This window comes from Cryptotermes secundus, unplaced genomic scaffold (assembly GCF_002891405.2).
Source record: "Cryptotermes secundus unplaced genomic scaffold, Csec_1.0 scaffold1415, whole genome shotgun sequence".
Taxonomy (NCBI): Eukaryota; Metazoa; Arthropoda; class Insecta; order Blattodea; family Kalotermitidae; genus Cryptotermes; species Cryptotermes secundus.
In genome coordinates, this window is record NW_019744143.1 from 169,618 (window position 1) to 181,629 (window position 12,012).

Consider the following 12,012-nt stretch of genomic DNA (forward strand, 5'->3'; position numbering starts at 1 on the left):
GACCTCCTTGCAGTGGGTATAGGAATTTTATGACATGAAGTGTCAGGCCGTTTGGAGTATTTCGCACTTTAACTGCTGTGTAGAATCAGATTGCTTTTTTAAAACGTGGCACAGTTCAGGTATTTGGGAACGACAGTAACAAATCAAAAACCTGATTGAGGAGGAAATTAGGAGGTTGAACACGGGTAATGCATCCTACCATTCAGTCCAGAACGTTTCGTCTTCCCGTCTGATGTCTAAAAACATAAGAATTAGAACATGGAAAACTATAATTTTGCCTGTGGTTCTGTATGAGTGTGAAATTTGGTCTCTGACATTGAGGAACATAGACTGAGGGTGTCTGAGAACAAGAGACCTTACGAGAATATTTGGACCCAAGAGAGATGAGGTGACAGGAGGTTGGAGAAAAGTACATAATGAGGAACTTCATAACTTGTTCTCTTCGTCATGTATAATTACGTAGAATTCTCAAGTCAAAGAGGATTAGATGGGCAGGGCATGTAGCACGAATATGGAGAATGGGAATGCACATAGGATATTATTGGGAAGCCAGAAGGAAAGAGACCACTACGAAGATCAAGGCATATGTGAGTGGATAATATTAAAATGTATTTTAGATAACATGGGGTAGTACGGACTGGATTGATGTGGCTCTGGATAGGGACCAGTGGAGGGATCTTGTGAACACGGTTATGAACCTTCGGGTTCCATAAAATGCTGGGAAGTTCTTGAGTAGCTGCACGCGGCTTCTCAAGGACTCGGCTCCATGTCATTAGTGGTTGGAGAGTTTTGTCTTCTGGGGTATAACGCCATAAAAGTCCCATTGAAAGTCGCGCGACGTTTCAGAAGAACATCGCCTCCGTCAAGCCAAGCAAGAAAGCAGCGTGAAGCGGACTCTATTCCTGGCCAATACCTGTTCTGAAATGAGACCGGCTCGGGTACAAGAGTGCATACCGGGTAATATGTAGGTTGCTTATTCCTGCGTATTAAGGGGTGACCGATGTAACAGTACACGATAGTGCTGCTGTCTTGTCAGATAAATTGGCTATGGCAGTCACATAAGATTGTAAAATCAAAACCTGAGAAAGTGATGAGATATTTGTTTTTACAAACAAACCCAAAAGTCTGAACCTGTGGACCCTTGCTTCTCAGGTTAGACGTTTTGTATTGTTTTCACAGATACATTTCTCTTCAAGATGGCACACTATCGTGGCTGGTGGGGTGGGATGGGGAGTGCGGGCGTCGGAAACTTTGCAAGTTACTGGGATCATTTCTAAAACGAAGTATTTGTAATCGTATTTGGATTCTCGGGCATATCTTGAGCAGCCGAACAACTAAGTGCCTAGGAAAGGGGCTGCACATTGCCAAGTACACTGTTATGAACAAAAACTTGTAGAAGCATACTTCATCCCGAAAGTACGCTCTTAATGCGAGGGAGAGAGAGTCAGTAAATAGATCAGAAATGGAAGTAAAACATCTCTAATGGATGTAAAGGATTTTCTGTGTGTATCACTAGGTAGCAGCACAGTCCAGCTTCATTTACAATCTAGGTAGCAGACACACAGGCGCATGTTCAGAGGCTGGTTTCAGTAGTGAAATGAGAATACTACCGAAGAGAAGTGTGCTCCTGTTTCCGTTTTTGTGGGCAAAAGTGCTCAATGTAAAGGGTATTCATGGAGAAATATTTCGTGTTTACGGTGGGAAGTGTCTGTCGCGTAAAGCGGTTCACAACTGGATGGCAAACGTTTCGTTGATGACGAAGAGGATGAAACGGAGGTGCGGACGTGGCTGAGACAGCAGTCAGAAGACTATTGTGCTGCGGGTTTCGACGCACTGGTAAAGCGATGGGACAAGTGTATCAGTGCTGGTGGAGGATATGTCGGTAAATGGTTCGAATATCACATGTTTTAGTTTTTATATCCAATCGCGAGCTGTTTACTGACTTCATCGTGCATTACTGGACATAGAGTCGGCTGTGGTTCGCTCTCTGCGTTAACAGACATTGGTACCGGTTGTAGGATAGGTTTGCCAGTGCACAGCAATATTCGTACTGTAAGTGTGGCACATTTGAAGCTAACCGTCTCATCGTGATATTTGTAGATGCCTCTGAGGTTTGGTGAGGAGAAAGAAAGTTGACGAGGACACAGTCTGCTTCTCGTGACCACCCCAAAAGGCAGAGAACATTATTTCGGGACCTTTGAGTTGCAGGCTTTCATCTTTTAGTAACGCATTCATCCAGACTTCATAGTTTGTATTGTGCTAGTTCGCTTTCAAGGAAATAGGCAGGGCTTGAACTTGTTTCTGTTGTGTGCCTAATAGTGAGCAAAGTTCGGATTGTATTATGTTCCTGTTATCTAACTTTTAAGCTATAGCCCCCGTCCCCCATACGCTCGAATATTGGCGACAGAGGTGTCGGGACGCGTGCTGCAGCGTTGTGTTCCAGTGGAGCAAGCCAGAGTACGCCGCGTCGCATGTAGCAGCGTCCCGTCACAGAAGTGTATCCAGAGAATGTATGCCTATGCTTTTAGTCAGTTCATAGCAGTTGTGCCGTATGTAGAAACTACACACACAGGTTGCGACTTATGATCCCTACAAGTATACGTGAGGACACAGAGCCGTGCTCACTGAGAGATCAGACTTAGTCTCTTAGCATTTGCATAGCAGCTCGAATATAAAGCCGTTGAATAGACGGTGCCAGCCTAAAGAAATTATTTGGAAGTGCTTAGCGTTAGGAGATAAATACAGGGTTTGTCCGGAAAGTAATGCAATTTGGATCGGCCATGTGGCATGTTTAACGAATTCTGTCAGCCGACCCAGTTTGGATATTAGTTCCTTTTAGTTTCTTGGGGTTGGGTGACACTGAGTCCACTTGGTACGTCAGCCATTGTTTGGCCTTTTGTACCAGCACCTGATGATAGATGATGGTGATTGTGATGGTGATATATTCGTTCGGTTTGTTGCTTTTAATTTCCGCTTTGTTTGCTTTGTTACTTTCAGATTGTGCATGCATTGTCAAATTGTCAAAATGAGCTCTAGCAAAGAAAATTGATTTTATTACTTATTTTATAATGCCTGTGGCGTGGTGTACAGGACGTTCGGAAGAACTTGATTCCACATCGTTATCGAGTTAAGCGCCAGCGTAGTGTAGCACCGAATAACTAACATACGCATTATGAATTCACCTCTGTTATAATTTAGAAAGAGTCGAGGGTTTTGCAGCACGTAGGAGTATTGGGAATGCCCGGCACCAGACTGCATGCATGTTGCCTGTCGTTGCCATTGAATATTACCACCGTGCAACCCAACAGAAGTCGGGAGACCGAGTTTATATGGGTTCATATTCCGGGCAGTGAGGCTGTGGCGAAGCAGTTAGTTGGACAGCCGTCCCTGCTCACCGACCTACTTAGGAGGTCCCTACAGATGTGAGGCGCTCGACGCCCGCTGTGGGGGCTACGAATTGGCAGCGGCGTACCGTTATCAACCGAATAGAAGGACGCAGATGATCGGCGGCGAGTCGCCACTGTCCGGCAGTTGACCCACCAGGCCCTTCGTTTTCAGGGAGGCAGCGTATGCATTTGTGGGAGTTGAAGTTCCCCCTCATGGGTGGAGAGAGGACGCTCGGGGAGGCCCTCAGCCTGTCCCTGGAGCGCTCATGGGAGCACGGTCGACAGGGACCGAGTGCGCATCCATATACTGCGAGTATAGGGACGTCTCCCATCCCTGCCAGCAGGGATGAGGAGGTCGAGAGGGGCACGAGAGACAAGAAAGGAACGTCGCCAAGGCACTGTTGTTGTCACTCGCACTCAGCGTGGGCGATGACAGCCTAAACGCTTGAGTCTGGATGGAGGACAACAGTGACACATGCGATGTCTGTTGGCAGACATCACTGCAGGACTGCCGGAGCTGCTCTAGCGGTGCCCTCTGAGTACTTGTGGGTTCGTCATGAATGGTGCCCCGGGGCGTAAGTGGGGCTGCAGCGGGCTGACAAAGGCTCGGTGTATACTCCCCCTGGACATCGGGTTTCAAGCAGTACTTAATGTGTGGACGTCGGCGTCTGTTAGGGTGGCTGCAGAACGCTCTGCAGGGTCATGTTGGACGGAGCTTACCACCTTAAGGAGCATGGGTCTGATTGTAGAAGGTATAAAGGCTGGACCACGGGCAAAGCGAAAGGACAATAGTCGAGACCAGTATGGCGTTGTGGAGCCATTCACGAATATGGGCGTGGGCGTAACAGGGATGCGGAATTGGAGCGGGGTAGATCCTAGTACGCCTGGAGGGTCTAGGGTCCAGCATCCTTAAGGAGGGAGAAATGTGGCATTGCGGCTCACAAACAAAAGCGTTGCGATCTTTGTATTAAGGAGGGTCCATTACTAGACAACTACAGGCATCGACCTCCGACAGTGATGCACCCCCACAATAGTCGAAGAGAGGCAGGAAAACAAAAATATAGTAACGAGGCTTACGCAACCCGGGAGGCGAGGGCCAGCAGCGGACCGGAAGACATATAGTTGCAAGACTCCCAGAGTCGTGAGACAAAAATGCGTTCGTGGGACGAAGATTGCCTCTACTGGCGAGGACTACCGGCAGTTTACCCACCCAAACGGAAGAGTCCCTGTTACGAGAGCCAAAATTTGGCGACGTGTCTGACGACAGCCAGCAAGGAACAGACTGTACACTGTGTAATTATTTGTGAATGAGACGGGCCAGTGTTCTCAACTGGGAACTCCCGCGGGTGGATTAGTCAGTCACGTGACATTTCTTTGCGAAATTTGGAGTTGCTGCGAATCTATCCCCCGCTGCATCAGTTCCAGTCAGTTGCCTAACATGTAGTGAAATAACTAGTGTATTGGCACGATTGTACTGCATTCGCAGTGTGGCATGGACTGTGTTCGTATGTTGGTATAGCTGTATGCCTTTATCGTCTCTGAATGGAGAGTACCCCAAGTGGTGAACAGGAAGACCCGAGTTCTGCTATTTTGTCCCCGACTCTGGATGTGATCTATTCCATATAACACATTTCAGGACAGGCAGAAGCAATGAAATGTAGGTTTGATCAATGTTGGTGTCTTTTCAGTGTGTGTTTGTTTGTTTGTTTGTTGTCATTGCTGTGTAGTGTGTGGGCCAGCAGAATTCACGTGTGTGGATGGCACCTGCATAGATATAAGGAGGAAGTGTGACAGACATGCAGATTGTCAAGACTTCAGTGACGAAACAGACTGCGACCATATTGGTGAGACTTTCTTTTATTTGTTTGTGTTATATAGATTGCTGCATTGGACTGCAGTTTCATTTGACAGAACGTGTAGGCGATTTTATATAAACGCTGATCGTACATGCTATTTTAAATTATTTAGAAAATCTGATAGTTGTTGAACTCCGGTTGGCAGGAGTTGAAAAGTGTTGGGCGTTGATAAGGAGTCATCCAATGCTGCTGTTGTGGCAGTGTTCAGTGGTGTATTATGGGTACCATTTTTTAAAATGGTTTTTCCCAAATATGTTTAATGCACATCCTTAAAAAGGCCACGTTGGTACTGTGTCGAACGTACGTACGTGTAGTTTGCTACATGACCTGCAGTATGAAAGCAGGCTAAAGATTGGCCGAAAGTCGCATGTTTTGTGTTATGAAATTTTTTATAATATGCATTTATCACGTGAAGTTATCGGAATTGTTAACTCATGGATGAAAAGAGAAGTGTGTACAGAATTTTAATCGGAAAATCATCGGGAGAGCTAGGCAGAGACAAAATGATACTGTCATGTGAGTATGGAGTGACTGTAGACGGAGTTTTGATTGGATATTGGATATATTGACCACTTAAAGGTCGTAACTACAAATACCTATAATATTATTGCTATTTCCACACTTTACACTACACTAGAGCACACAGCCTAGTGCTCTCAATCTGTTACTAGACGTATTCTGATGACGGCTCCTGACATTGGTTAGTCCTGTATTTCCGAGCTCAAGTTTTCTTTGAACGGCGCTCTCTGTCTTCTTGCTTCATATTCCGTATGGAACTGGCTTGGTCAAGTCAAGTCAAAGTCAGAGCTATTTTACGACTGGCGGTTTACCGCCAATCATTTCATCTTGGGGTCAAGCCCCTTGAGACCCACGACCAGAGATTTTCTTCAACCGAACTCTTTCGATGATAGTCCTTATGTAACGTCCTCTCTGACGAGAAGATGGGTTTGTCTCTTAGGAATACGCTTGCCCTTTCGTCAGGTATACATTGCGCACATATTGCGTGTTATTGAAAATTCTTCCTTTTTCACTGCAGTTGCCTTATAAGCCCTCGGCACGGACTGAGTAGAAAGCACAGTTTCTCTACAGCACCCTTATTATTTTCCGTCGATTCGTTGCTGCGGGAGTTCGTTTACCGGGCCGTTGCCTAGAAACGGCTGTAGTATCAGTGACGTAGGGTGTGGGCACGATTGAACTGGCGTACGAGTTGGCAAGTTGGTTTTCTAGACCACAATAAACTTTATAAAAGCTGGGAGTGTCTTGGCCAGACCAACTACTGATTTTTGAAGAAATAACTTATGCCATAGAAAGTTTTATGGACGGATACTTTGAGATTGTGACAGTCTGTAGAATTGTGTGTGGACTCCGGCTTGCAGGAGGAGAACGCTGCCTCAGAGATGTAGAGTCAGAATTGGTGCATTGAGCATGCAATCAAATTATTGACTCACATGCAGCCTTTTAGCCAATACATAGTTCAGTCTCCTGATATGCTTTTTACTAAAGCGCTCTGTGGAGCCAAGTTATTTTTGAGAAGCTAATAGTGACTCAGAAATTCCTTACGTTTTGTGGAAATCATAGGATAATTATTGGCTTGACAGGATGCTGTCCTAAGCCAGACGAGAGACAAGCCAGTCAATTTCATCAGCATTCTCCAGTGTGTTCCTCTACCTTCCAAGTGGCCTTTGCCCGTCAGGATGAATACATATATCAGCATCTCGTGCTGTACATGTGGTGATGACAACTTATGATGGTTCTTGGCCGGATGATTACCAGCTCCACAGTTATCTGTGGTAGAGGATATTCAAGATATGTTTGCTATTCCCGGTAGTGATAGAATATTTTCAAATTCATTTTGATAGTTTTCTTTCTCTATACGCGCCGTTAATTTACTTTGTTATATACCAGTGCAGTCACAATTGGTAATTGGTTAAAGGTAAAGTTGTGCCTGTGCTTAACTAATTAAGCACTACGCCATGAAGGTGTATAGAGGAGTGGATGTATAGATCCACATTTTTCTTGACCTCGACACTAGCTGGAGGTGACTGGTCAGCTTCACGCCCCTACCGCTTTACTCCAGGGGAATGAGTCCCCCTGGTACCCATTGGATAGGAGGCTGGATGGGCCCCAGAGCCGGTCTGGACGACGTGGAGAAGAGAACATTGTGACCCTGCCGGGACTCGAACTCCGACCTCTCAATCGTCCATCCCGTAGACAGTCGCTGTACAGACTGGGCAACCCCAATAATAATTGTGTGACTGTGAAAATTAAACCTTGTGTCTTTGGGCGTGATTGGTTTTGTGTACCAGAGGATGTACATACTAATAGGATGCGCGATTGTTTCTAAGGAAGTTCTCGTCTCTGGGAGGTTTGGGGTGCATATGGGTGTGCACACTAGCTGTAGTCCAGAGACAGACAGCGTAAGCAGAAGCAGCAGCAACAAAGGCGAAAGTGGTAAACTTGTCTGTAACAGGCATGAACAGAATTCTGAGCCAAGTGCAATCTCTGTAGGATCTAAAGTTACTGATCCATGAAGTAAACTGTTAAAATCACGTGACATAAACATCTCGTCCATCATGGAAGAGGGTTGTTGCTTTATGTTCGGAACTCCACGTTCATATGTCAGTTTGTGAAACAGTTCTCTAGAAGTATATAAATTGGTTTGGCAGTGTTTCATTGACATTTCTCAGATGAAGCATAATGCTGCGACGTGTATGAGTGTGACTCTCGACGGGGTTTCGGATTGGTTATTGGTTTTATTGACCACAATAACACACAACTCGTGACAACATTTAATTATAGCGCCATCGCTAATTTCCACACTTTACAAATCACTAGAGCACAGACTACTGTTCTAAGTCTGTTAACAGCCTCCACTAGACCTGTTCTGGTAGCGGCTTCTAACAGGGGCTAGTCCTCTGCTACCGTCCTCAGGCGCTCTTTCAACGGCGGGTTATTGAGTACCTTCCTTACAACTGACTCGCTGTTCGGCCTGTCGTCGAACACGGCCATTTGTAATCATCGCCCGACTTCGATTCCGTGGAGTTCGAGTTTCCGAACCGTCGACATTCGTTGCCCACACGACAGGCTCGCGGGGATCCGTAATTGTACTCTCGGCCAGCTTCCGGTGTCTGTTCTGAGCGTTACGACAGCGGGCGCGCTAGCAGAGGCTCGACTAATAGGCTACGAATCTATCAACACATTTAGGATCAGATTGTGGAAGGACTCGGATTAAGAAACCACAGTTGGGGTTAGTTAGATAAATAAGGAAACGTCGGAACACTAAACTCCATAGCCGCCCCTGAAGGAAATACAAAAACGTGCTAAAGAGAACAAAGAGAACGTATTGTCATGTAGGTGCGTGGTATATACAGTGATAGGCCCAAGATAATAGCCATAAACAGCAATACAGACAAACGGACCGTGGAAGACCTAGTACGACAAACAGCGAAACATGACGCGTAGCTTAATTTTAACCGTTTAATTTATTTTAACTAAAAGTGAGAACAACAATTTAAGAGTAATACCAAGAATAATGGTATTTCAATAGGTTTTAATAGTATAATGTTTTACTGTCTTGATACCTTATTGATTTTAAGGCTCTCAATAAATTTAAATGTTTGTTTTACGCACGATTTCAAACTAATTCTAGGGTCAACATAAGAACGCAACTGTGTAATCTCTGCATATAAAGGCGAATAGAAAAGTGACAGAAGTACATCATATTTTTTTCGTTTCATTTTCTTTTTAACACCAGATAAAGAGTAATGTATGGATCCATATATAAAGACTTGTTGCTCTATGAGCCAAAACTACGTAGCGGCTTCCTATTCTAGGCCAGTAAATCTCAATTGTAAACAATAAAATGTGAGCGAGTTATTTGGTGAATTGTTGTGTTTGATAGGAATTAATACGATAATTTATATATAGTATAACACAACATGATGCATTCCTTAAAGATTAAGAGACTGTCACTTGGCAACAAGCATTTCCATTGTGACTGTTATAGCTGTTTGATCTGGTTTGTACCCCACACAGCCAGTTACGTAACTGCTAGGATACTCGCGCAATGTGCGAAGAATATTATGAAAGTTCTCTTCCTCCACCTTCATATTTAAGTTTTATTTGTGGCGTGGATGTACTTGTTAGCGTACTTTCCTTCTGTTGAAGAAATGAATGACTTGCGGAGGCCACATTGCTGTGTGACTTTATACGCTCCGTATTGTTGCTAGGCGACGGCTTGGTTAACACGTTCCCTCAGCAACGAATACACATAACAGCAGAAGAGCAGGTGGACAATGTATTTTGTATGCATAAGATTTATTTGAAGATTTTCGTGTTGTCAAATTATATTTACTGACTGCTAACGCCATCTGTGGAACAAAACTAAAATCATATAGATACGCATGCAGAATCTGTGAGATCATATTCATATGCCGTATGAGTTGCTAACCGAACTGGGTTGTCTGATTGGATTGGTTAAACATGTCACATGGGCAGATGTCCTTGTATTTTCTGTACATGCATTATGACAGTTTTTAGTCTATTTCCTTATTTTGAAAAAATAAAATTAGTCTTATGAGATCACCTAGTTGCCGGCGTAGTCTTTATCCCCCCCCCACCCCCCATTTATTGTTGCTAGGCAACGGTTCAGTAAACACGTTCCGGTGGCAGTGTATAGACATACAACAACAGAAGAACTGCTGGATGTGTCTTCTGTGCGGTCCGTGTTGTATCAAATGATTAGCTAATTAAGCACTACACCATGAAGACGTATAGGTGAGTGAATGTATAGACCCACGTTCTCTTGACCTCGGCACTATTTGCAAGTGAGTGGCCAGCTACACGCCCCGGCCGCTTTACCCCCAGGGGAAGAGTGCCCACGGTACCCTTTGGAGAGGAGGCTGGGTGGGTCCCAGAGCCGGTTTGGACAACGTGGAGAAGAGAAATTTCTTAGCTTTACTGGGACTGAGAACCCCTTCCCCTTGTAATGGTCAATATGTAGTGAAAGGAAAGATGATCAGCTCTTCCAAGAACTTGTACGGTTTCAACTTGCGTAGATTTATGATCAGAGCCGGGATAGCGCTGTCGGTATAGCGACTGGGTATGGACTGGACGACCAACGAGTTGGAGTTAAGAGTCCCTGTAGGGTCAAGAATATTCACTTCTCCATGTCGTCCAGACAGACTCTGGGGCCCACCCAGCCTTCCCGGTGGTAAAGCGGCCGGGGCGTGAAGCTGACCACTCTCCTCCAACTAGTGCTGAGGTCAAGAAAACGTGGGTCTATACACCCACTCCCCCCATACGTCTTCATGTCTTCATGTCATAGTGCTCAGTTAGTTCAGCACAGGCACTTTAGCTTTTTTTATAGATTTATGCTGTAACATGAACCTATTTTTGAATGATTTTTGTCTAATATGAAACTATTTTATGATTTTTCGCAATAAAATATGTAAAGCTCCACTTTTAGATCTGGAGAAGGAAGCAGTATATTGCATGAGTGACAAGTCAGAAGTGTACTTTGCTGTATGTGGGACAGTATGTAGTATGTGGCATTGTTTGACATGAAGGCAACTTGTTTTCTGCAGTGTGCCAGCCTGATGAATGGCAGTGTGACTATGGATCCTGCATTGACCGGAGGCTGAGGTGTAACGGACGCCAAGACTGTCCCAGAGACAATTCTGATGAAAGGAACTGCCGTGAGTATTAATCAAGAATGTGAATTGTATGTGTGTATTTTCATACAATCAGTAACTTTCACGAAAATTTCCAGAAGGGAACTTCACGTATCACACTTCAGTTTTTCGTAAACTGAATGTGATTTGTAAGTCCTGTCACAAGTTGAATAATTCTGTTCATTGTATATAGAATTTGTACCGTTTCTTAATGAAGCTGCAGATTGTTTACATTGCATTTTGATCTGCATGTTATAATAATAGTTCAGTTTTGGTTTTGTTTGCACGTGGTTCATATTATACGTTCCAAATTGGATATTTGCCTTGTAATTGTGTGAAGCGTAAGCAGGTCACACTGTAGCCACAGTTGCTTGAATGAATTGGTCAGGTTGGGGAGCAGTTAATTTAACGTGTAAATTTTAACATCTTGCTGATCCTGCAGCATGGAGCATCTTAATCACTCAAGGATTTGTTCTCAGTGGGCTTATTTTGGGTTCCATGATGATCATACATAAAGAGCTTCCAGGGTAATGTTAGAAAGGAAAGAGTTAATTAATATTCAGAAATTTGATGTTAAGGAAAAACTGAGAATTATCATATACAGGGTTTAGTTGTCCTGATTGAGGAGAGGCAGTTTGCCTTAAATAGTCTGTAATTAGTGATCTTCAAATAAGAAGAGTCTATTTGTTTTTGTTATGAAATATGAGAAAAGAATGGCCTTTGAGATGGATGAGGCTAATAATAAAAGCCTCCTTGGAAGTAGATAAAAATGGTGATATTTTCGTTATTTGCCCCTAGGAGTACTGAGAACAAGAACTCTTTTACGACATTGGTACATCATCTTGTGCACTTCTCACCCTAACCACATATTGAAATTCTGTTGGTAATACGTGTCAAAAATAAAAGTGCCCATCAGCCGTATCCTGCACATGGTTATGGAATAAGAATTTTTTAGGGTGGGGCAGGAGAAGGAATGTTTCTCAAGTAAAATATTACGACACTTATGCATGACAAGTGTTGCTCTATTTATTACACTGTTGATCATTCAAGCAACTGGCATATGGTGTGATTGAAATTCCTATCGAATCAGGATGTTGT

General features: G+C 44.1%; 1 protein-coding gene across 1 annotated transcript in view; it reads left to right on the forward strand.

Annotated features, from left to right (window-relative positions):
• The window catches only part of LOC111874594 (basement membrane-specific heparan sulfate proteoglycan core protein), a gene marked incomplete in the record, with an annotated part of 357,246 nt that overhangs the window by 123,160 nt on the left and 222,074 nt on the right, over window positions 1-12,012 (forward strand). Inside the window, 2 exon segments of the mRNA XM_033755519.1 lie at window positions 5,114-5,230; window positions 10,828-10,938. Coding sequence (XP_033611410.1) covers window positions 5,114-5,230; window positions 10,828-10,938 — 228 coding nt within the window.